This window comes from Ailuropoda melanoleuca, chromosome 6 (assembly GCF_002007445.2).
Source record: "Ailuropoda melanoleuca isolate Jingjing chromosome 6, ASM200744v2, whole genome shotgun sequence".
Classification (NCBI taxonomy): Eukaryota; Metazoa; Chordata; class Mammalia; order Carnivora; family Ursidae; genus Ailuropoda; species Ailuropoda melanoleuca.
Genome location: NC_048223.1, coordinates 28,340,394 through 28,366,666, shown reverse-complemented (window position 1 = coordinate 28,366,666; position 26,273 = coordinate 28,340,394). Strand labels below are relative to the sequence as shown.

Here is a 26,273-nt window from a genome sequence, read left to right as displayed (position 1 = left end):
TTTGTGCTACAAGTATGTGTTTATAATAGTAAAAGGAATTTTTCAATCATGGCAAATATGTTTAAATATATTGTCAGTTTGGGTTTCTGATTCTTGAAAATGTTATATATTAATTGGTCCTCCTGGAAATATTCTGGGACAAGTAATTTTTTTGTGTATGTGCTCTGAAGGAAGCTGAACGAATGCTTCAAGCTGATGACGACACTGTGCACCTTCCATTTGAAGGCAGAAGTCTCTTACAGATTCCAGTTAAGGCCCTAAAGTATAGGTGAGATAAAACTTCATCTTGTAAAATGTATTTCGTATACACGTTAAGTACATGAATAAGCCGTGTAATGCTTTGTTAAAGTAGGGATCTCTATTTTTAAAAGATGACAAAACCGGTGTCTGCCATAAGTCAACTTAAAGGGGGTCCTCAGGAATCTGAAGAGGAAGTCTCACGGTCCTTCCCCCTCCACAGGTTTGTAGGCAGGAGTGAAGAAAAAGCTGGACTTGGACCCGAGCCTTAAACCAACTTCCATGCCTGGCAGACAAGAGTTACTTGTCCGGCATCACTCCTTCTGTTTTAATGAAGTTTAAAATCAGTATAGCTTTTCCCTTTCTGTCCTTTATTAGGCCTGCATCAGTGTGTGCTGGAAAATTAACCTCTGTAATCCATTTTCTGATAATCTTCCAAATTGTGACTATGTTTAGACGCCCTAGAGCTCAAAGGTGTGACTTGACTATTGGCAGTGAGTGCTCATATTATAAAAAAGTTGAGTTCCATATATAGCTTATTATGTATGACTTTGATGATTTACATGTAAATTTAAGAACTAAAGGCAGTGGTAAATTCTGTCTTTAAACTCTATCTGTGTACTTCATTGTAGTTTTAAAAGATTAAAAACATATTATTTCCTATTTCCACATTTATTGTATTTCTGATTAGCTTTTGATAGTAGAAAAGTCAGTTTTAGAATGTATGTAAGTCCCTTCCCTAACCAGTTAATGGAAAAGTTTTGTTGGTATTTATTAACTTTGGGTTTTTTTTCATTTTTAATTGATCTTTATAGTTTTTACAGAGGTCTTATTTAGACTTGTACATATTGATTAGTTTTGATAAACGAATTAATCAAGTAATATTCCTTTAAACTTTTTCCTGTTAATTTTCATCATTGGTATTACTCTGTGTCACCTTTCATGATTTTCCCTTAAATCTTTCTTATATACTTTAAACTAAATGCCAAGTATAGACATCTTAATATAGCCAGCTTTAGTCCCCTGCTTTGCTGGATTCTATAAATGTTAAATGAATTAATATATTAACTTTGTTGTACTCATAAAAAGAGTATAGGAACTGCCATGATGGTTATTAGTGAGTCATCAATTTGCTGAGATTATTTGCCACTTAATTTCTATAGGTCCTACATTATCACTTAGTATGATTATACATGGGCCTTGACAAATTTAAGTGGAATGTATACTATACTGTCTGATGTTTAACAAAAAGAATGATTATCTGTATATTTCCTTTTGTCTTTTTTTTTTTTTTAAAGATTTTATTTATTTATTTGACAGAGACAGAGACAGCCAGCGAGAGAGGGAACACAAGCAGGGGGAGTGGGAGAGGAAGAAGCAGGCTCATAGCAGAGGGAGCCTGATATGGGGCTAGATCCCATAACGCCGGGATCACGCCCTGAGCCGAAGGCAGATGCTTAACCGCTGTGCCACCCAGGCGCCCCTCCTTTTGTCTTTTTAAGTGATGACATAGGCCAACATAAATGCTGCTTTGCTTAAAATTTGAACATTAAGAATGCCCGCAATTGGCTGACCTATTTATCTGTCCTAATTTAAAATTTTAAGTAACCTTGGATTACTTGCCATGAAAATCAAATGAGATGATAAAGAAAAACATTTGGAAACTGTGAAACGCCATAAAATATGAAACTAATTGATTTGACATAGACAGTTTTTTTTTCCCCCATCTTGTTTTATTTTGGGGAAAAAACAAAACATGTACTGTCTTTAAAAGTCTTAATTAATTCTACTAATGGGAAGGTTCGTAGAGGGGGACATTTGAAATTAGAAAGTGCTTCAGGAATGTCTCTCTCCAGTTATTTGAAGTTGGCAACCAGCCACAGAAACATTTACTCAGAGAAGGTAGTTTCAAGTTGGTTGGATCTGCCATTGTGAATTTGGGCATTCAAATTTTGTGCACTTTAAAAAAATTGACTTGGTAAAGCACCTAGAGATTCTGCAGTGACCATGTCACATTTCTCTGTAGTCTTATATTTTAAATGACATTTGGATTTAAAGTGTGAACAAAGCTAGCACTTTCTAAAATGACTGCCATTTAGTTATTTATCATGTAGCTGCCATCACATTGTGAACTTAAGGCCTAATTTGACATTTGTATTTGTCGCTTATATGCATGAACTATTACTCTCTTGATTAGAAAAAAGGACTTTCAAATATATTGCTTTTAACTTCATAGTACTTTCATATTATTTGTGCCTGACAACCTTGAGCCCAAAATTATTTATGGATATCATCGTTGTTGGATCTAGGGTCTCGAAGGAATTTTGCAGTATTTTATAAAGACAGTGGTTACATTTATCTCTTACAATGAAAGGATAGTATTTTGTTCCTTTGATTTTGATAAATTTGATAGAATAACACTTTGACATTAAAAATGTGAATGTCAGCTAAAAGTGATATTTATAAACTTTTGTGTTACCTGTTCCGATATCTTCAGAGCTCTGTTTTTATTTTTAATGTGTTGCCTTTCCATCATTTTTTAAATGATTTTTTTAAAAGCTATTAAAAACTAGTTTTTTTTTTTTTAAATCATAATCTTAAGTTTTCCTTCTATACTTTGGATCTTTAGTTGATGAAATTGAAATTTGTGCCAGTTGTAAAAGTTTTGTAATTGACTTGAGGCTGTAGTTTTTTATATTTACAAGCACATAAATGTATTCTTTTATGTTATTTCAATAATATACTCATAGCCAAGATGATCATCATTGGGCTTCATTGCCAATTTAATTAATCTTACTCCTAGTTTTGATTATATAGAAAGATGTAATTCCCCATGAGATCTTTATAACAGAACTCCCCAATTCTGATATTTTGCTGGACTTGGTTTAAGTGCATGACAAAGAGTTTTCTCAATTTTAAGTTGATGAAGACAAATATTATATAGTTAAGAGTGACAATATTAATGCTTTTGCAAGTACTGAATACTAACCAAAAAGTGTATTTGTTCTTCAGTGTTGATCCCTCAGTTGTTAACATATCAGATGAAATGGCCAAAACTGCACAGTGGAAGGCACTTTCCATGAATACTGAGAATGCCAAAGTAACCAGATCTAGCACGAGGTAGCTGTAACTCTTTACGCATTTTCTAACTGTAGCCAATTTTCAGTTGACTTATGGATAGATAGCTATTTCATAAAACCATTAAATGTAACTCAGTTTGCATAAGTTATATTCTCTTAACAAAACAAGCCTTCTTTTCTTCTTTCCTCCTTCCTTTTATCTGTCTATCCATCATTTTACTGAACACTGGAAATCAGGTATAAGTGCCAATAGGTTTTTTTTTTTAATTCATAATTGCCTATTTCCAAAAAGCATTTAGCCATTTTATAATAAAAATGAATATATCCATTTGGCAGTATAGAGTAAGTATATAAAAGATCAGAAATTGTGTAAAGAAAGATAATTACTAGGGGTTACATAAATACTCTTAAGTGAACACTAGCTCCATCATGCTTTCTGATGGTCCAAGAAAAAGGACGGCCATGATTGTTTTCCTTGTTTTGTTTTAGCCTGCCATTTCTTCAGGTGAGGTAAGCATTTTCCTAGAAGATAGTTGGAAGAAATTTTTAACCTACAGATATAAACACCATTCAGTTTTATAAGGGACCAAGTATTCCATAATAATGTTCATGATTCCTTTTTTAGATTTCTTGTTAGGAAGCCATTTTTTTCTTTCTTTTACCCTCATTTTAAGGCCTGAATTGAAGGGATTCTAGTTTGATAACCATGAGTATTTTAATCCCTTGGGTCTGTGTTGAAATGAGGTATTATTCTGCAGTGTACTCAGTCATTCCTGTTCCACAAATACTCTGTGTGCACCTTGTGCCAGACACTGTTGTGTGTCCATATACTTGGGTGTCAGGTCGAAACTTCTCTGGGCAAATGGTCACTAGCTGCTTCTGATTGATTAGTTACTGTCTTTTGATAATAATTGGTTAGGTTTTATTCATTCCTTCCTCACCTCTTCTTAGAGCTTTGCTCCTACTTAATCTCTGTTATCCCCCCACCTCCTTTTTTTTTTTTTTTTTTTAAATCATTTTTTGACTTCTGATTCTCTAAGCTGGACTAATTCCTTTCTTCTGCCTTTGATCTTAAAAGTTTTTTAAATTGAACTCTTTGTCATTTTGATTATTCCATGTAGCTAGAATTTAGCTTGATGCTCTTTTTACTCTTAATAATTTTTCACACCCTGTCAGCACTTGTGGCCCAGATTATTAGTATAGTTATAAATGTAAAGACCTTACAGTAATATTATTGTATCTTTTATACTTCTGCCTTTCATTCAGGTTGCCCCTCAATTCCAAATCACAGGGGAAGACAGACAGTGTTTGGGTTACATCATTTAACAGAAAAGGTGTTTGGAGGTCTTTTCTTCAGTCTTGTCTGGAGAAGGCAGCAAATCACAGTGTGTTTTTATACATTTGAAAAGTTCTTTTTCAAAACACAGATATTCATGTTTTACAATTAAATCAGTTACTTAAATCCATGGACATGGAATCATTGTATTTGATATTAACTTGAAAATATAGAATATGTGTGTTTTGATTTATTTGTGAACCAGATTTGGGGAAAGAAAGTTCGTAAATCTGTTACATTTTGCAGAAAATTATTTGATGCTTATCCGTATTAACAAAGATTGCTTTTTTAATGGATCTGTCAGTGAAATATCACATGGTACAACTGTTTATAAAATAAAACTAATGAATCAAACTTAGTCATATAATGACTAATTTTAAGAAATGCCTCTTCAGTTGTAAGAAAAACATGAATTTCAGTGGCAAGCATATCCATTAAAAAAAACTTAATTTTAATATTTGTCTTTCCGATCAAATTTACTGACATGAAAAGAAAGCAGTAAAATAATAATAGCGAGTCATATGTTTATAATATTAATAGTCATTTCAAAAGGCTTTTATTATGGATACTAAGTGTTGGCCATTTTTTGAATATAATATTGGTCCATTTCAAAATCTTTTATTCTCATTCTTTGTTTTAAATAGCCCTGAAAAACCTGTGAGTGTGAAAATAAATTTTGAAGATGAACCAGCAAAGAAATACATGGATGCTGAAACTTCGTTATAGAATTGAACCAAGAAGAATTATATATATAGTTATACATATATATATATAGGTATATATATATATATGAGATGTGTGTTTTTCATGTCACTATATATAACAATATTGTATGTCATGCTGTTGATGCGTGACTCCTGGGTTTTTTGAAGTGGTGTCTGAAGTTTGTTAGGAACACCTTGGGACTGTGTATATAATGAAATGGTCTTATGAGGTACATGGTTCTATTCAAATATTTATTCTGTTGGAAAAAAAATTCTGTTCTTCAGTAGAAGGATGTGGGGAAATGCATTCAGTCTAGTTTTCCTTTATATCTATTTGTTCATCAGTGAGAATTCATACCAACCTTAGGTGATGTACTTTGTCCATATATTTATAATTTTTACTTGAGTTACTAAAAATTTTTACATATTATTTCACTTCTGTTCTTTATGGGAAGAACAAGGAGTCTTTATGCCAGTGTTGTGGGACAGATGGTCACGTGTCATGGCTTCTCTCTATGTGTGTTTCATTTATGCAGATGTCCATCATGTTTCACAAGCAGTGGACGGTTTTTGGCTCTAAAGGTTAGAACAATAGAAACTTTCTAGATAAGAACCATAGTTTTGACCTTTTATGTTTTTAAAATTTATTTTAAATCTTAAAACCTCCACATCTAGGTTTCTATTCCGATAGACAAATGAAATTGCAGGTGATTTTATAATTTAACCCCATACCAGTCATAACTTTATGGATTTTAGAAGCTGTAAAATGCCAATTGATAATAGTTAAATTTTGTTGCCTTTGTAGAAGTTTTTTCTGAATCCTAATGCTTTATAAGACCTAGAATACCCACTCTGTTCTCTGCCTTTTCTGTCTTTTACTTCAGATGTGGTTAAGCTTATATCAGGTTCACGTCCTTGGTTATTTTTCTATTACAAGTAATATGATTAAATAATCAGGAGTCAGAATTCTCTTAATGGGTTTATGATCAGTATTACTTCATTCTAAAGAATTACCTTTCATTTCCTTGTTTACGTTGTTAGTCTTTCTATGGTATAGATAATATTTAATAGATGGTTATCTGTGATTTCATTTTAAACTTTTATTTATTCTAATTGATATGATACTTAAATATTATATAAACATTTGAAAAGGTAACAAATACAGAATAATTTAAATTGTTAATGTAAATAGTTGGTGCTCCCTTGCATTTATGGTTTATTATCTTTGGAAGCAGTTGACAGATTTTACATCTTTGATATACAGCACTGCCATATTTGTATTTTAAAAGGAATTTAGACATTTTATGTATAGCTCAGATTGATGGCATTCTTTCTAGTTTGTGTTAGTATTTGTAATTTAGTTTCTGCTTTTCTGAGCTATCTTTTTACCTTCTAGCAAATCTTTTTAGTCATCTTTTATATACTCTTAGCTCTCCATGAAATAAATAAATGTTCTTGTTTAAGCCTGTAGGACTGGATGAATGGGGTTGTGAAAGTGATTTGGCAAGAGGATAATTTACAAAAACCAAATGAGTATTGAGAAGCCACAGAAATACCGAAATTGTGACATGAATATTAGGATGAAAATTTTAATGCAATTCCAATGTTCCCTTTAATCATTTGTAATTAAAGTACGAAAGTATGAATAATCGATCTTACAGAGAGGATCATGAGGAATGCCAAAAGCTGATATTTTAGCAATTCTGGAGTGTTTTTAATCCATTCTAAGCTATTTTGATAGCTGATACGATTTCCCCATCTGAGACCATATTGTCAGATTCTAGTTAAAATAAAGGATTCCACTTCTGCCTCGAATGAGAAGTTGAAAATGTAGCCACTTTTCTTTAGAAAGTAGAGCTGGCATCATTCGGTACTGCCTGAAAAAGAGTTAGACTCTGTTGGCAATTGAAAATCGAGTATTACCCACGGTGCTTATTATTCTTTATGAGCTTCCATTGAGATGATTCCTATTATCCACAGCAGCATAATCATTTCCAAAGACCCCCGTATTTGCTGCTATATTCTGTAAACTCCCCTGATGTACCTGAACAAGGGGATTTCCTCACATCATTTCTTTGTGTCTGGACATCATAGGGTTAATAAATATGCTTATTTTACAGGAAGGGATTTTAAAATTTAAACTGAAAACTACCTGGGATCATAGTGTTTCCGTGATTTTATTTAATTATGTATAGTAATTGTCCAGTGCCAGAAAAACCATGACTTGCAAAATACTTTGCACTCAAAATGTTTTTACTGTTTCTGATTGTTCATGGTTTCGGCTCTCTTTTGACTACTTGACTTACAAAATGATCTGATATGACTACTCCATTGAAGAGCAAAGGTAACTCATGTTTATTAAGTAATTAACTGCTTGTTCTACATGGTTAGAATATTTTCCCACTATTTTTGAAAAATAGCAATCATGGATAGTGTTCATTGCAAGACAGTGAAAAATATAATTTACTACATATGTTAATTTTTAAATGTTGCCTTAAATAGGTGTAAATGAGCAGTAGTAATTGCAATGTACTGATTTACCTCAAGGTGCAAAATAATTAAACCTGTACATATTCCATTTACAAAATAAATTAATATAAACAGCCCTGCACTTTCTTAGAAGCCTTGGTTTCCAGGATGGAGCTTAGTGCTACTGAATACCCTGGCTACAGAGCCACCTCAGGGTAGTCTTCTCTCCACCCTGTTTTATTTATTTATAGATGTCTGTTTACAGAGACTATAATAAATCCTGATGTTGACCATCTGAAATCTTTCTTTTGAATGCTATTTCACTCTAAAATAGCAGCTTTTGAGAAAACAATGAACTAACTTCCTTATGATAAAAGGATGATTCTGTATATTCTCTTATAATTTTAGATATGCTGAAGTGAAGCACACAGTCTAGAGTGTGTGTGTGTGTGTGTGTGTGTGTGTCAGAGAGAGAGAGAGAGAATGATGTTAAAAATCTTAAATCTCTTCAGTTGTTGAAAAAAGCTGTGGCGTATCAATGTTCATATTTGCCAAGTCTTTGTAAAACATGTAGGACAAAATTTATGTGCTAATGCATGTATTTATAAAGCAGGTTTCTTTACCACTCAAAATTACTAATTTTTGTTTTCTCCATCCCAAAGCATTTCTGTTTCTTCCTCATACTTCAAGTTTATGTATGTATATAATAGCTTTCTAAGTTTTTCCTTTCACAAAGACAGGTTCAAAATTCTGTAAAACGTAAAATGGTTTCTGAAACTGAGGTATTAATTACATCAGAGCTTGCTGTTTGTCAAGGATCATATCACGTACATCAGTTCTTTAAATGTGCTCAACATGTGAATCCTGTTTTAAAGTGCTCAGATTTTGGATGTGTAAGCCATTGATATAACATTGTAATTCAAAAATGTTTAAATTAAATAACTTAATATTTTAAATTTATTTATGTAGATTACATCATTGTTATCATATATAATACACGTGTGAAATGTCTTTTGGTTTAGTCCAACAATTATTTATTTTTTAGAAAGTAAGCTTAAAGATTTTAAGGACGTTGAAAATTTAAAATAGTGTTCAAAATTCAAAATTTGGCAATTTTAATGTGAAGTTGGTTCTTTTCTAACATATCAAAAATAATAAGTATCAATAATAGGAAAACATACAGTTGGAAATGGAATCATCTAAAGATCAGCTTTTAAACTTTAATTAGCACCTACTGACTTCTACAGTTGACTTATAGTAATTGTTAAACCCCGGTGGTTTTTTAATCAGATTTTGTGCATTGATTGATTTTTGTGTTGTGGCTTCCCTTTTGTTGCTTTAATATTAAAAATCTGGGGGGCTTTTGTTTGTTTTTTAGGGGTGTTATCTTCCAATGTTTACTATGTTTGAATAAATAGAAAATGAATTTTATTGTTCATTTATATAGTTTTTGATAGCTTGGTATAATTTCACAGTACAGTTCTAATTTTTATGACTTTTATAATTACAATGATAGTATTTTCTTTTGTAATAAAACCCAAGGTAAATTAAACATTTAAAACGTCGAACTGGTATTTTTCATTTATATGAAGTACAAGTCTCTACCAAGTCTATAATGTGAACGATCCTGCCTTTCAAATTTGTTTCATAATTATTAGAAGAAAACTATTTTTTAGAGATGTTATTGAAGTTGAAAGAGCAATAAAAGTCTACTGAATTAGTTATTGGATATTGTCTTCACTTTGTACTTCGATTATTAGAATTGCTGCGTATCTTTCTCATGCAGAGAGATGGAGGATCAAGGAAAATAGGTGATTTCTGTTTCCTGCTTCCTAATATTCATATGCTTCAGTAAGGAGACAGGAAAAAAGGTGAAACAAAGTGTTGTGTGTTTCACAATGACTTTTTAATAGTTAGGGAATAACAAAATTAAAGCCCTTTAAGAAAGAGTAGGCTGGTCCATTATTTTCCCTATAAGAAGAAATCACTTCTGATATCCCAACATGAACTTGATAACCTTTGGGAGTAAGAAAGGTGCTTAGAGTTTTAGAAATTTCATCTGGAAGTTTTCTTAGATTTATTTTAGGAAAAAGTGTTTTGTCAATTTATTATTCCCATCTATAGAACTTTGAGTTTTTGTTTTGTTTTTAGAAGGTGAGAGGAAAGGAAATCTTACTTAATTTTGTTTTATCTTGCTCATTAAGGCATATCTGATCTCTTGAGTATCAGTTCTTTCTATGGCTAACCTTTAAATTTCTACCTTTAGGCTTTAAATGAGAACATTCCTGACTGGAAAACCTTTCTTTCAGTTTGTCTCTTGTTCTTTCGAGACTCGATTTCAGTTCTGCTTTTCCTTCAAATTGTACTCAACCTTCTGTTGCCAATTACAAGATCATTCTCATTCCTCGAGTGTAAGTGTGTGTGCGTGTGTATTTAAATACCCTTTTTTAGTCCTGGGTGTCTTAGAAATTTGGGGAAACGATTTTGTCCTCTTGTTAATCCTGAAAATGTATACCTATTTTGGTACCTGTTTAAATTACTTTTATTCGTTCTTTATGTTATAGTTAAGACATTTTATTTTGCTTTTGAACTTTTTACATTGTCTCTGAAATCATTTCAGCATAGCAAAACGGGTATTGGAAAACAAAAAGGGGATGGATGTTAGGTGTTTCAAGTTTGGGCCCTACCACATAAGCCATAAACTTAAGGCACACATGACCCTTTGGGGGCATGGATCTTTATCACACAGAACAGCGTGGGCCCTTACCAGGTACTGAGGGTAGTTCTCGTCCCCTTGAGAGGCAAGTGTCCTTCATGCTTAATCTTCTGTACAACTTTCATTTCTATTCAGGAAAGGCCAAAATGTTAGTTTACCATTTTGTTGAGAAAGAGATGGGAAGCACATTCAGTATTCAGATGAAGAAGAGAAGTTAATTGGAATCATTTTGCCTCACTGATATTTAAAATCTTTAAGATTACTTTTTCAACTCCGCACAATTCATCTTTTGTTTTCCGATTGGTAACATTAACGCCGCTGGCTTTATGTTCTCTGAAGTTTAATTAGTTCTGTTGTATTTACCCGAGTGGCTTTCATTTCCCCTTTCTACATTTCCAAGATGGGACCTTGTTCTTGTAGGTTAGAATATATATTTTTAATTACCCAACGCCAGGTGTTATCCCATTGGGCCTACTATTCATTATTATTCAAAGCAGAGAAGCATCAGGGAAAGGTTCATTGTGTGCATTTTAAATCAGGTTTTGGGAGATGTAGTCACTGTATTAATTGGTGCGCTGGTGGTCATTTTGAGGACCACTACGATGAGATGGAGTAGGCCCTATTCTTGAAATCTGGAGCGTCAGTGTGGTTAAGACTGGTCTCTAGATTCGAACTGTGGGTGCTATCTACACAACTGTGCAGGGCTGTGGGGGTTCTTCCTGCCTCTACCACTTACCAGGTGTGTCAGTAACTAGCTGGGCAACTGAGGAAACTTCTCGTTTCTCCATTTTCAGTTCTAAACTAGGATGAAAAATAATGACTAGCAGATGTTGTGGAATAGTGTCTGGCATAGAATGAGCATGGATATTTTTCATTGTTTAAAGGTTCATAATGTGACTCATCTTTTTAAGACTTTAATGCAATTCAATTTTTTTTCAAGAAGTTTCAGATCTTCACAAAAGGTGGAGACTTGCCTATGCTAGGTGAACCGTACTGATGTCTTGAATGTCCACTTTTATTTTCACAACACTCTATTGTCATTACCTGAGGTGTGCATTGCGCTTGAGTAACCGCAACTGTGTTCACAGTATATGAAGGCTATGTAGCTGTAACGTTGATGCTTTCAGACTAATCTTTGCTTTGGAAGAGAATTGATTTTTAGTCCATAGCAGTTCTTGAAAGTAAGCACCCTGAGATGAAGTAGCTCTTTCCCACCCGTTTTCTTTCAAATGCTCTAAAGTTGAGCACACCAGAGTCCAGAAAAATCCACAGGGTTTAGGAAACCTGTCCACGGTCTAGTAACTCTAGGTCAGGATGAACTGGCCGCAGCACAGTGCTAAGTACCACCTCCCTCCTCTCTGGCTGGCGGCCTTGGGGCTAGGACCTGCGCGTTCTGTGGTTGCTACGGCAACCCCGAGGCAGGTGTCACCCGTCGCTATAGCGCTCGGTACGCTGCAGCACGGCTGTTCCTGATTGGCCGAGGCGCCCCGGCGAAGCGGAAGAAGAGGTGTTGGCATTGGCTCAGCCAGCGCCGGTTGGTGGCCTAAAGCAGGATTTGATTGTACCAACGGTGCAGCAGGCAGTGGTGTCCCCGAGGTGGAGGGGACAGGGAGTGGGCTGGGGGGATGGGCGGGACGGGCCCCCCGATCCGGAGCCGCGGGTGGCAGCAGCAGAAACGATGAGGAAGATTTAGAAATTGGCTTGAAGGAGGGACCCTCCCTCTGGCGCGGTGAGTGGGGCAGGGGCGGGCGTTCCGCTGCGCCGGCGCGCGGTTTGAGGCAGGGTCTCCAAGGAGATGCCCACAGGTCCTTGTGGAGCCGCCCCGAAGCCTCCGGGAGTCAGCTTCACTCGCCATGGGGCAGGGGCAGAGAGTGCGGGCTGTCGCGGGTAGGCGAGTCTCTGTGAGCGTGTCTCTTAGCAGAAGGGTTGGTGTCGTGCGGCTGGATGGTGGGCAGGTGCCATCAACGATGTTTGATGGCCCTTTCGGTTCGATGAAGGAATTATTTTGGTTACATGCAGCGTGAGTGTGTCTCTTCCAGTCTTCTCCGATACCTCTGCACCCTCATTCCTGAAAGTCTTTACGGGCGTCGCTTTTCTGCCTTCCCCTTCTGTGATGCTGCTTTGACTGCCCCTCTGCTTTTCTGCACCACGTGGGTGAGGCTGTCCACGTCCACGCCTTCACGCAGCACATGTCTGCCGATGACTGGAAAGCGTCCACCTCCAGCCTAGGCTGCTCCACCAAACGCCAGACCCCCAAATCCAACTGCCGGTTAACTCCACACGTGTGTAACCCTAGAAGCTATCTCCCTCCACTCCCATCAGACTGCCTCAACCTTGGGTTCCCTATCTTGGGCAGACCTATCCATTCAGTTACCAAAATCACATTCTGGGCAGTATCTTTGACACCACCTCTTCTGCATTTCCATCAATGATCAAGCCTTTATCTTATTAATAGCTGTCAAACCAATTTCCACATCGCCATCCCCATTCTCACTATATTATAGTTTCCACCAGTCCCTTGGTTAAATTCAGCACTCATCCAGCTTCCCTGGTTGCAGTTTGGAACCATTTTCCCCACGAGAGTTAAGACTGATCTTTCTTTTTAAAAAATTTATGTTTATATATAAATAATATATAATAATATATATAATACATGTATATTATATATATATTAAAAAGGGCATTTTGTTTCCTCTAAAGATTCTCCATTACCCTACTCCAAGCTCTTTTATTTAGGCCTTCCATCAGCATTTCCATCTTGTTCATTCCCAGAACATGCCACATTCTCTCCCTTGTGTGGTAAGTGCACCTGTTGTTCACATTGCCCACAGTGAACTCCACTTTTTGCACCCTCCCTAACCCTGTTCTCACTCCCCAATCTTTCTCTTTGTGTTGCCTCATTACTTTTCTGTTCCCTTCTCTGGACATTCTTTGTGAAGGCAGGAGCTACGTTTGTCTTACTCAGCATCTGCTGTATCTCTCACAGTACCATGCCCATAGCGGGGGCTCAGTGAATACTGGTTAAGCGAATGAATCTCTGAAATGAGAAGTCACTGTTTTTCATGACATCCTTTTTGGTTCCAGAAAAGTCAGAAATAGTTCCTGGCCAATGAAGCTTTTGCTTATAAAATATGAATGCTGAATTTATAGATTTTACTTAGATTTCAAGACCCTTCGTAATTGCAAACTATTTCAACTCATAGTCTATCTTTCATAATCATTATGATGGTAGTTGTTATTATATGGCATAAGTTTCAAGTGGGAAACAGAGAGTACAGCATAGGTTGCAAAAGAAAAGCTTTGGAGTCAGAGATACATGGATTTGAATCCCGGCTTCAGCATTTTAGTTCAGTGACCCACGGCAAATTACTTAGCCTCCAATAAGCTTCTTTATCTGTACAGTGAGCTGATGATAGCACCTATCTCATACGATTGTCTTAAGGACTAAATGTGCACAATTCATATCAAGTCCACAGTGCCTTACCCTTAGTAAATTTTCACATGTTTAAAAAATTGAAATAGTCGCATGGATGTTTGTAGCAGTTTAATCCACAATTGCCAATATTTGCAAACAACGAAGATGTCTTTTAGTGGGTGAGTGGATAAACTGTGATACAACCAGACAGTGGAACATCATTCAGTGCTAAGAAGAAATGATCTATCAGGCCTTGATAAGACATGGAGGAAGCTAAAATGCATATTACTAAGTGAAAGAAGCCAATCTGAAAAGACTACATATTGTATGAATTCAACAATATGACATTCTGGAAAGGGCAAAATTTTGGAGGCAGTAAAACATCAGTGGTTGCCAGGGGTTGGGAGTTGGGGAGAAATGGATAGACAGAGAACAGAAGATTTTTAGGGCAGTGAAAATATCGTATGATATTATAGTGATGAGTACATCTCATTATACATTTGTCCAAACCCATAGAATGTACAACACCAAGAGTGAACCCTAAGGTAAACTGTAGACTTTGGGTGATCCTCATGTACCCATGTAGTTCCTCCTTGGTATAAAATGTACCATTTTGGTGAGTGATACTGTTAATAGGGGAGACTATGAAGGTGTGGGAACTGGAGGTGGGTGAGAAACCTCTGTACCTTCCTCTCCGATTTGTTGTAAACCTAAAGCTGCCCTAACAATGTCTTAACAAAAAAGAAAAAGTAACACACTGAAGGTGAGAATTGTGAAATTTCCATGGTCAGCCCACAGAAGGTATAAATCAATCTTTTAATTCATTCAAGTACAATTTCCAGGACATCCTCTTCCTACGGATCACACTGTCCTACTTGATCACAAACTTTTGTTTGTTGTCAGCAGCTCTAAAACAGGTAAGACACTCATTCCCTCGATGAGTATTTGTTGACCCTCTGATTGGTCTAGGGCACCGTGCCAGGTAAGGTGGGTCAAAAGAAACGATAATCGGTAAAGTCTTGAGTAGGTGAAAGAAGGGGCCAGAATGTTACTCTGCCAGTCAGAGCCAGCCCATCTTTGAGGCTGAAGTCAGACTGAACTGAGTTCGAGCACTTGGATAGGCAGAGAGGAGCTAGAAGGTCATTCAGACAGTTAATAAATATTTATTGAGCATCTGGGTGTTTGGCAGTGAACAAAACAAAGTCACTGTTCCTTTAGAACTTATACTCTCAGGGATAGGAGAGCAGGGTCCATAGGATACACACTCTCAAGCCAGATTGTCTGGCTTCAAATGCCAGCTCCCCTATGGCCAGATACGGGACCTCTGGCAAGTTACTTCATTTTTTGCACCTTGGTTTCCTGTAAAATGGAGTTGTCTTATTATATTAATCCATATCGACAGACTTCTTAGAGCTGTGGTGGGTACATAGGAAGTACCATGTAAATGTAGCTATCTGTATTTCTTGGGGGAGAGAGACAAGTAAACAGGTAAAAATAGAGCAGGGTAAGGGGATAGAAAGTGTCTGCCGTGGGACAGGTTGTGTGGCTTGGATTTGGAAATGAGTCTTACATTTTTGAAAGGCTTGGTCTATTTCCGTAGGAAAGTGAACATTAAACATACTCGTATCTGGGTGACGTGTATGATGATTTAAAAAACCCACGAAAATGAACATTGCATAAAATAGATGATTTCTCATCATTACTCATGCTTATCTAGAGGTCAGACTTACCCTCATCCCAGCTGAGATTTCAGTAGTCATAATAAAGGTAATACACCCAAGTCCATTGACTTGGCATCAAGCTGGGGTTTATTAAATCTTCCATTGGGGATAATTATAATTGACCTGGGTTCTAGCTTCACAGTCCTTAGCAAAGTCAGCCGTGACAAAATGACAATTCATTGGCTTATATCTGGAAAAGAAACTAAAAAACCTTCCTAATGAAAGTCAAAACAAAAACTGGAGGCAGAATGGAGAAAGCAGAGCAGCCATAATATTGACCCCGGACCATCAAGAAAAAGTTACACAGTATTTAGTGTATTGATTCTGAAAGATGGGAAATTGTTAACTGCAGAAAGGTATGTATGAAGTAATATTTGATTATTAAAGTGGTAAACATTTATCTAGAAAATTCACTTAGGTGAATAGAGAGCTGGAAAAATTCCACCAATAAATGAGAGTTAGTATAACATTAGATTAACAGGGAAGGCTCTCCTTGGCTTTAAATTCTGTTCTGCCACTTACCAGCTGTATGACCTGGACACCTTGCTTAACCTCTGTGGGCCTCAGTTCACTCATCTGTGAAAGGGGACAATAAGGGTAGCTGCCTCCAGATTTGTTAGGAGACTTGTATGAGTTAAGGTATGGAAAGCACTGAGCATGGCACTGGCATAGCCTAAGCACCATGTAAAATTTACTCTTATTATTGTTCTTTTATTACTAGACAGGAGATCTTGGCCAAGTTACTTAGCTTCTCAGTGCCTCCGTTCCTTCTTCTGTAAGTTGGAGATCTGACACTACCCACCACATAGGATCGTTTTGAAGATTAAATGAATACACCAAAATGCTTATGACAGTAAACCTTGAATAATATTAGATTTAAAAAAAATAAAATCGGGACTATTTGTGATTTTGAAAATAAAGCTTTTTTTCTCATTTTGTGTCTTTTATTATCAACGAATCAAAGTCAGTGAATATAGACAAATGATTAAAAATGAGCATGACAGGCTCTTGAAATTGAAGAAATAGTAAAATTACCCATGATAGTGCTTACAAACAGCTATCAAAATAACAATTACTTACATTTCTGTAGCTATCGACAGTGCTGAAGGGGTTTTGCTTTGTTTTATGTAGTTCCAACTACCACTTTGTAATGGGGGATATTGTTATTTTTTATTTTGTGGTAAATGAGGAAACTACTGATTAGAGAGATCCTGGAACTATCTGAGGTCATGTGGTGGGTATACATGGAAACCAGGTCTCGTCCACCACCATTGCTCCTTTGGGTTACCTCTTGGTGATGTAACCAGAAGAATTCACATTCTCAAACCCGTGAAGTCTCAGCAGTGGGGACCACGAGTTCTTAGAATGTACATGTATGTGCTACACTTGACATAAGTGTGAATGCGCGTCTGTGGGAAATGGTATTGTCCTGCTCCTCTCTACTTGAGGTAGTCCATATTTAACATGGATTTCTCATTCACTTTGTGGCTCCCTTGTGTTTATGAGATTTTTGTCAAACCAACATTCTGTAACAACCGGATCCTGGTCAGCTGGGGCAAATGTATTATTTGCTGATAGTTTTATCCCCATTATCTTTTTTTTCTGCATACTTGATGATACTGCAGTTATACTTGGAGCTTTCCAATCATGTTTCACTTGGGATTTTTTTCATTCATTCATTCGTTCATTCACTCATTCATTCATCCATTCATTCAGCAGTAGTTTGTTGAATACTTCTCTTGTTATAAACAAACAATGCTGTGCTGTATGCTGGGGATGAGCAAACTGGCTGTCATACCCATCCCTGACTAGTTTATAGTAACTAGAGGAGACAGACATGTGTATTTATCGAGCCCCTTTATTAAGTGCTGCAAGGCAGTGCCTGTTGAAGCTCCCCTTCAAGGAGGCCAGTGGATATTACCTCAAAGAACGGACACCTGTGTTGAGACATGACAGATGAGTCTTCCAGGCCTTCCCGTACCAATCTGTTCCTTGAGTTCAGGAGTAGAGATCTCGGGGTGTCCAGCAGAATCCGCCTAAGACCAGGTATGAGGGAAACTGGCTAGGGCATCAGAGGCATCATCCATTTAACACCTCATAGGCCTTGTTAATTTTTGTTGTTATCCTAAGAGAAATGGGAAGCCCACAAAGGCTTAATTGGTCAGAGTTGTACCATAAAAAGAGTGCTTTTGTTGCTGTGTGGAGAACGGATTCCATGTTGTTGGGCAGAGGGAGTAAATGGAAGTTGAGGGACCACTTAGAAATGGATTGCTGTAGTTCAGTGAGTGATGAGGGAAACGAGGGTGTTGGCTATGATGGTGGAAAGAAGTGACTAGATAGGGACCATATTAGAAATAGTAGAAAAATAGTCAGGATTTAGTGGCCAATCCACTAAGAGGGTGAGGAAGAGAAAGGTGCCCTTTTTCTGAGATTCATGCCAAAGGGCTGTACTTTGAGACTATTTGTGACTATTTTGTTCCATAAGTTGGCTATAGACTTAGAGGCTGCCACTCATTCATGTACCATCATTCACCTCTCTCCACATTCCTCAGCTTCAGTTCACCTCATCTACTTGCTGTCTCCCCAAACCACTTCCAGGATTTGCCTCCATCCCTTTATTCATTCACTCTCCTGGAAAGTTCTTCACAAGCCCTACCTATGCCCTTTCTGGACTTTTTTCACTTCCCCAGTTCAGGAGCCTTTCCATGACTTTTCAGCCCACAGTGATCTTCCTTTCCCCCAAATTCATTGAATTTATAATTTCCTTCGGAAGTTAATTTCCTCTGCTTTTTGACATTTCTAGTGTTCTTATTTAATCCCTTATATGAGCTTGTACCATAAGAAATTGCCCCCCCCTTTAAGGCCCAATAGCAGTAGTTTCATATTGTTTAACTTATGTATTTATGATTTCACACACACTGAGATGTGGATAGATTATTTTTGCAGAAGCATCTTGTGCACAGGCAGAGCATAGTAAGTAATAAAATGCACTTAAAGTGTTACTAAATGAAACTTAATTTAATTTTATGGCTTAAAAGTACTTCTAGTTTCTTGTAGTGCATCCAATTGTTATGAACATCAATGTGTGTACTCAGTGTTCTCTTCACCCTTAGAAGGTCTAGGGGGTTGGGCTGAGTCCATACTTACATTTTATCACCATGACTCTCATTTATTATCATGATTTATTACCATGATGGTTAACTTTGGGGGTAAGACATTTTTGACCGTGTCTTATTCAGTGCAGTATCCTCAGTGCTTGGCATATATAAGGGGATCAATAATTACTTTTTGACGGAATGAAGGAATATCATTGGCACCTTTCTCTCACACACAAAAACAGAGAATAGAATGTAATATTGCTGTGTTTGGGGTCAATGAGAAAAGAGAAATTTGGTGTGCTACTTAAGTTACTTTCATTGATTGGTTAATATAAATTTTCCCCTTATATCATCTGAACCTTTTTTTTTTCTTTTCAATGTGACTACTTAATATATGGGTCTCAGATTCAATTTGTTTTAACACAGGTATGTGACAAACTATGTCTTGAATAGGTTTGGGTCAGCAGCCACACAAGGCATGAGCACAGACATCTCACGAATATCATTACGCAGCGGCAGTGGAGGGGATCCATAGAAACTACATTCATATCTGCCACTATTTCCCTTTACCAAGAAAGGTATACGTTTGAACGGGAATAAAGCTTCAAAAAAGAAAATTATAATGGTATCTGTTGCCACGTGCTTTAGTTGATTTTGGAGGGCACCTGCCGTCCAACTTGGGTTAGTGTTGGCCAGAGGAAAATGAGGGCAACTCTTAAAGAAGCGTCTAACATATAGCAGATGGTCAATAAATATTTGTGGGAATGAGTGGGAGACCAAATACAATTGGGATTTTTTATTCTTTGTACCTTCAAGTGCTTGTTTAAATATAAGACAGGAAATTGCTTAAAGTATAAACAATTTGCACAAGGAAGGTGTCAAGTCTACTGACTCAGGAGCAAGACCGTGATAATACTTGCCCTTCGCTGGCGACATATTCCTGCCAATGGAGGTTCTGTAGCAACCGTGTCTTTGTTTTCCTCTGTATGGTGACATGAAAATACACCGCCTACCTATTTCACATGAGTGAGCCGGGATGAATGAATGGATGTTTGCAAGCACCCCAGGGTCCAGGAGGTGAAGTTATGCAAGCATCAGTTGCTATTAGATCACCCTTTGCCCTCGGCTAATGGCCAATGTCAACAAGTCCTTCCTTTCCCATCTACCCAGAGCTTGCCATTATGATTTAGACCCTGCAGGTGAACTGGGTGGGCTCTGTTCTTCTTTTAAAGGTGCTGTGTGGCCGTGGATACCTTTTACCTTTCTGGGCCTTGATTTCCTCTTGTGCTACATGAAGGGCACTGAATCATGATCTTCAACCCATGACCTGTAGATCTGTTTTATTTGTGCCGTGCAGGAGCTTTGTTTTGCTTTGTTTTTAATATGAGTTTAAATCCCTTTAGGGAGGGTATGACTTCTCAGGTTTGGCTGAAGCTCTGACTAGATCTACTCTATGCCTGTCATTCATTTACATTCCCTTCCTAGGCCTGGAAGGTGTTTGAAGCCTCATATTAGATGTTCTCTAAGGTTTTTTCATACAACAACTGTTTCTGCTTTGCTAGCTCCACACCTATTTCCCACTGAAGAACATCACATAAGGGATAAAATCGAGTCTACAGTTTGGAGAAGCCAACTCCCTTTTTGAGCTGTAAAAGGTACAGGTATAAGCAAGTCATGTTTTTTATAGGAGTTCCTTGACTTTTGATCATTTTACTTTCAAAGTTGTGTATGTGTGTGTGTGTGTGTGTTTTATTTTCCAGTTACTTTGACCGATCTAACTTGACACTTTCTGTGCAGGACATATGGTTTTCTAAAACACAACCAGTTTGAAAAGACCAAGCACTGTATCTCTGTGAGATTAAGTGCAATTAATCTTTGTAAAAAGGAAACACTTTCTCTATTCTCACAGCATTTTAATTAAATAAACTGCTTAAGTGGCCAATGCATTTTGGTTATTCTGAAATAATTTTGGACTTACAGAAAAGATGCAAAAATAGGATGATGAGTTCACATCTACCTCTCACTCAACTCTCCCCCTCGCCCCAACCCCAGTGTTAGCATCTTGCATGACCATGGCACAGCTATCAAGATTAAGAAATTGACACCTATGGGGCACCTGGGTGGCTCAGTCGTTAAGCGTCTGCCTTCGGCTCAGGTCATGATCCCAGGGTCCTGGGATCAAGCCCCACATCGGGCTCCCTGCTCAGCGGGGAGCATCGTTCTCCCTCTCCCACTCCCCCTGCTTGTGTTCCCTCTCTCACTGTCTCTCTCTCTGTCAAATAAGTAAATAAAATCTTAAAAAAGAGAAAGAAATGAATACCTAACAGATTTTAACACAGTAGGCTGATTTCTGCTTTTAATTCTCTTCATAAATTATATCTTATTTTAGCCACTTTGTTTTCAAAGGACCTCTATTATAAAGGAATATTGAGAAAAATGATTAAGGACTTAGAGAGGACTTAGAGGAATGATTTTTTGTTTTGCATTGCCAGCTAGTTAGGGCGGGTGAAAGTTCTCTCAGTTTCTTTAATGTGTACTTGAACACAGACAGATCTGTAACTTGTAATCTAATATGGAGGTTAACTGTCATTCATCAAAGGAAATAAGGACTCCCTTTTGTCAGTACAAGGAAGTTAGAACTTCCTTTTGTGGTAAGCTTTATAACAGCTTATTTTAGTGCTTTTTTCAAAATAATAAACCTGATGTAGCCAAAATGGTAATTAACTGGAGTCATGTTAAACTCTCTACTGTTTTTACTTTCTAAGTGTTGTTTTTTTCTTAACCATTAGTAAATGTAATAAAGTGTGGTATTTATAAAGATGCAATCGAAGTGATTAATAAGAAAAAAAGTATTAGTGGGATTTGGAGCTATTTCCCATCATGAATCAAATGACTTTCTGTTTTATCTTCAGTAAAGATGAGGCCATTTAAAATGGATCTTCTGAACAGTTAAGGCAACTGTGGAATAAAAAAGAATTTCTGGGTAGAGAATCTGAAAACCGTATCACAAGTATCATTTTATTTAGTTAGTGGGTTTATATTGTACAATTTAGATAAATTACAGACAATTAGGTAATTTTACCATAGCATGGATTTCTTTCTCTGTCATAGGTGTTTACTCTGCAATTACCAAGAGATCATGAGCAAATGAGGTGTGTGTCTCTGGGGACTTCTTATAGCATTAACCCATATTTCAAATGACAATAGAAGATAAGAATTGTTTTTGAGGCTCTCTTTAAAATGGATTAAAAAATTCAACAATGAGTCAGTACTGTGATTTTGTCTGTACTTGACCAGGGCTGTAAACACCAAACCCATTTGGCTATTCCATGAGGTGCGGAAAGATCCTTTCTCTCCCTTCTGAGATAGTGTTTTGGTCCCATGACTGAAACGTGCAAAGGAAAGATACTGAAAGTTTCTGTTCTTAAAGTAATATGCACGAGAATTTTATGTATCATTTTTCACTTCTGCGCCCCTCCCTTTTTTAAAGAAAAAATTACTAAATTTCAGCTTACCCACTTAGAATCAAAGGAAAATCCACCTGAACGTGTTTATGTACCTAGTATTGTCATTTCTTTGGCCTCATCTCATCTGTAAAATAAATGTTAGAAAAACGAGTGGCTTTCTATTTTTGTTTTTAGCATTTTGTTTCTCAAATGAAACTGTACACACAACCCCGGCAAAGTGGGACTGCTCTGGCTTAAGTGGGGAGCCCATGTTCAGCCTTAAATTCTCAGCCATGGTTCTCCTCTTCTGGGCTCACTCTCGCCCTCTCCTGGTTGTCCTGGAATTCACAACTACTCAGTCCTTACAGGCTCTGAACTCGGGGCAGTGGTTCTCAGAGAATCATCTAGGGTGGCTGTGAAAACAATATTGCTGTTTGAAAGGAGAGACTTCAGTTTTCCGGGCTATTTAGGTGGTCTTCAGACTGGTATGTTATTGGTTCATGAGGAGATAAGTACAAAATTGAGAGTGTGTAGAAATGTTTACAGCAATTCAACATTGCTGTGATATAGCTAGACACATGATCAGTGCTGACTTAAACCTTGCCAAACAGGATATGGACCAAAAGTATTGGCCCATAATAGATTACACATTAAAAAAAACTTCATAGGTGGTTTGAAAAGCACTGTTCATGAATATTATCTTATATAGAATTCTAATTTCCCTCCTAAAGACTGAATAATTGAGATAATTCCTGAGTATGTTCAAGATTATTATAACATGACAAATATTCATCAGTTGATTTGATTTATGAGGAAGCTTTATGAAAGATTTTTGAATGAAAAGAGTAATGATGCAGATTTATTTTTTTTATTTTTTTTAAAGGACTTTTTTTTTTTTTTTTTAAAGATTTTATTTATATTCGACAGAGATAGAGACAGCGAGAGAGGGAACACAAGCAGGGGGAATGGGAGAGGAAGAAGCAGGCTCATAGCAGAGGAGCCTGATGTGGGGCTCCATCCCAGGACCCCGAGACCACGCCCTAAGCCGAAGGCAGACGCTTAACCGCTGTGCCACCCAGGCGCCCCCAGATTTATTTTTTAACATAGTTCTTTTATCCATTGGCCCATTAATTTCTTTATACAGCAAATATTTGTTGTTTGCCTTCCTTGGAACTAGAAGGTATTATGCTAAGCGAAATAAGTCAATCAGAGAAAGACAATTATCATACGATCTCACTGATACATGGAATTTAAGAAACAAAGCAGGATCATAGGGGAAGAGAGGAAAAAAATGAAACAAGACGAAACCAGAGAGGGAGGCAAACCATAAGAGACTCTTCATCATAGGAAACAAACTGAGGGTCTCTGGAGGGGAGGGAAATGGGGGGAATGGGGTAACTGGGTGATGGACCTTAAGGAGGGCATGTGATGTAATGAGCACTGGGTGTTATATAAGACTGATGAATCACAGACCTGTACCTCTGAAACCAATAACACATTATATGTTAATTAATTGAGTTAAAATAAAAAATCCAGCCAACTAAGCTTTAAGCTACAGCCAAAAAAAAAAAAAAAAAAAAAGTGAGTCAGGGAGGTCCAATTCCTGGTCTTATGGGGTAATCATTGCAATTGCAATATTTTGTGCACAGGTTTGCAAAGTGGGAGTATAAACTGCCCTGGGGCACTGAGGAGGAGCACCAGGTTTGGGGGTTAAAGGAGGTTCTAATCCTAAAATCCTAAAATAATTGTAAAAAAGCAAATAATCCATGAACATTGGTAAAGATACCTTAGCCACTCCTTGTGGATTATGACACAAATACTTTTTGAGCTTTTATACTGTGCCTGCGCTGTGGCATGCGCTATTCGGTGTGCGGGGATGTATTTGTGTGGAAAGCAGATACAATCTCTGTTCCCACGGGCCTTAGGATCTAGTGCAGAGAAACCAATAAATGGACAGGAAGATTTCTGACATTGATGAACTTCAGAAGGAGGTGAAACAGGGTGATGTGGTAAGGATGGGTCTGTGGGGGTAGATGTGTTGCCCAGTTCCTCAGGGGAGCCTGCACCAAGAGGGGACGTCTGAGCAGATACCTTAGTGACACGAAGGAGCCAGCCTGGGGATGAGAGAGGGACCGCAAGTGGCCAGTGCCAAGGCTCACAGGCAGGAATGGCGTTGCCATGTTCATGAGCAAGGGAAAAGGCCAGTAGGGCTGAAGTGAAATGAGTGAGAGGGAGAGCGTAGAGGGTTCAGAGAAGTGGAAGTCCTGGAGGGGTCAAGCAAAGGAGGGGAATTTGAGGCTGTGCTCAGTGTGTCTCCTCAGCAAGATTCTTGTACTGTCACCATCCACAGCTCTTCCACTGGGGTTGGTGATCACAGTGAACGACATGGGTGTCCTACCCAGAGCCTCTCCCATCCCTTAGGACCATTTGTGTGTCTGGGTGTTGGCTTCAATATTCCTTTGCTTCTTACAGCCAGTTCCTGTGTCTCTTTTTTGGAAGACTCCCCCTAAGCTCCTAGAGTCTCTTTACCCCCAGACAGGAGTGTCTGGGGATTATGACCTTCCTCGGGACCCTTAACCAATGACTAAAGGCTACAGGAACATGAAAGTCTGCTCCCTTCCCTCAGGTTTAGACAGTTCGGAGACATAATCTGTACTCTGGAGCTCCCCTTGGAATCACACTGAGGCTGCCCTCTGGAGAGCTCTTGCTTTAGGTAGCACCCTTGCTTCTCTGGAGAACACCTCCTTAGTAAGTTGTCTGCCTCTCGGCAACTTAAAATGTGAGGTGCCTTCTCCCCTACCCCCCAATTTTGGATTATAACCATTGGTATAATGTGATTGTTTTTGTTAATTTGAAATGGGATTAGATGAAATATTTCAGAGCATTACCAACTTCTCAAAGTTTTCTTCCGAATAGTTTCCGTTGTAACAGCCATCAAGTGAAAGGATTTTGTTTTTTATCCGAAGGCAATTGTCTGTTTCTACTGATTCCGGTGGATTTGTTTACTGTTTAATTAAGTGAAACATTTCCAGAGGGTTATCCATTCTCACTCTTCCAGCTCACAGAGTAGACATTAATCTTAAACTGATAAAACTATTAGATGATTATTTCCTGTTCACACACCGGGTCGATCAAATTATGGAGATTAAACAGGGAAATAAGATGGTGTATTTAGCAGGGTATGATCTGGCTAGATGTGCGTCCTTCTGGCAGAAGAAGCCTGTGAGCTTTTCCACACATTTTCGTGTGCTAATCCTTGTGGCTTTCATTTCCTACTTCTAATAAAGTCTGTAGCTATGGTTTGCACAGGAATTGGAAGCCAGCAGGCCAGTGTGTCTATGTGGAATCCCTCTGTCCTTGAGGGAAAAGTAAAATCAGATTTATTAATTTTGACTGGTAGATTTCCATTTATTTTAGAACTTTTGGGGCATTTTAATATCTCTAGATAAAAAGCACTTGGATCTTTTGCTTTTAAAAATTCTCTGCAGATCGTCTGTTGTCCATTCTTCCTTTCTTCTACCCCTGTCCTTTCCTTCCTCCTTCTTTCTTTCATTTATAGAAAAGCAAATGTGAAATCAATCTCTATCTGAATACATCACAAAACGTAGTTTGAAGTCATTAAGTAGGTTTTTATTTCCTTGTGGTAGAATCACATGCCTGTGAAAACCTGTTTACCTTTAGCAGTTTTCAGTCTGAGATTGGACATAGTAAATGTTCAGTAAATATTTCTTGATTGCATGAATCCGTGGTGTTATGTCCTAAGCACAATCCTAAAATATTATTATTGTGATTTTCTTGGTGTGCATCTGTGAAGAGAACCTTGGTCTCCAACTCGTAATTCCAGCTCAACTCTTTGTCATAAATATGACAGCTATACTGGAAAAATCATTTTTAAATCCTTAGATAGACTGTCTTTGTACATTTCACAAAATAAAGTTTCGCTCCATTTTGTTGCAGTGAAACACCCATTGGCACATTCCTTTTGCCTTTAAATATCTCTGAAACACTTGGATTTGACCTTCAATTTCACAATACGTTGAGGCATGCAATA

The 26,273-nt window shown here is 37.5% G+C and overlaps 2 protein-coding genes across 16 annotated transcripts in view; both read left to right on the top strand.

Annotated features, from left to right (window-relative positions):
• SLC4A7 (solute carrier family 4 member 7) overlaps window positions 1-9,547 on the top strand; it is a 108,147-nt gene extending 98,600 nt beyond the window's left edge. For 5 of the 9 annotated variants that reach the window (XM_034662095.1, XM_034662096.1, XM_034662094.1 and 2 more), the window contains 3 exons: window positions 171-268; window positions 3,250-3,357; window positions 5,298-9,547. In XM_034662095.1, the coding sequence (XP_034517986.1) occupies window positions 171-268; window positions 3,250-3,357; window positions 5,298-5,379 (288 nt within the window). In that variant the 3' untranslated portion in view covers window positions 5,380-9,547. Of the gene's footprint in view, window positions 1-170; window positions 269-460; window positions 1,477-3,249; window positions 3,358-5,297 lie in introns of those variants that run through there. The other 4 variants (XM_034662099.1, XM_034662097.1, XM_034662103.1 and 1 more) reach the window with 2 other exon arrangements.
• Window positions 9,548-9,661: 114 nt separating this feature from the next.
• NEK10 (NIMA related kinase 10) overlaps window positions 9,662-26,273 on the top strand; it is a 235,895-nt gene continuing 219,283 nt past the window's right edge. For all 7 annotated transcript variants that reach the window (XR_004626025.1, XR_004626022.1, XR_004626024.1 and 4 more), the window contains exon 1: window positions 9,662-12,271. The gene's annotated coding sequence lies outside the window, so the exon portion shown is untranslated. The remainder of the gene's footprint in view (window positions 12,272-26,273) is intronic.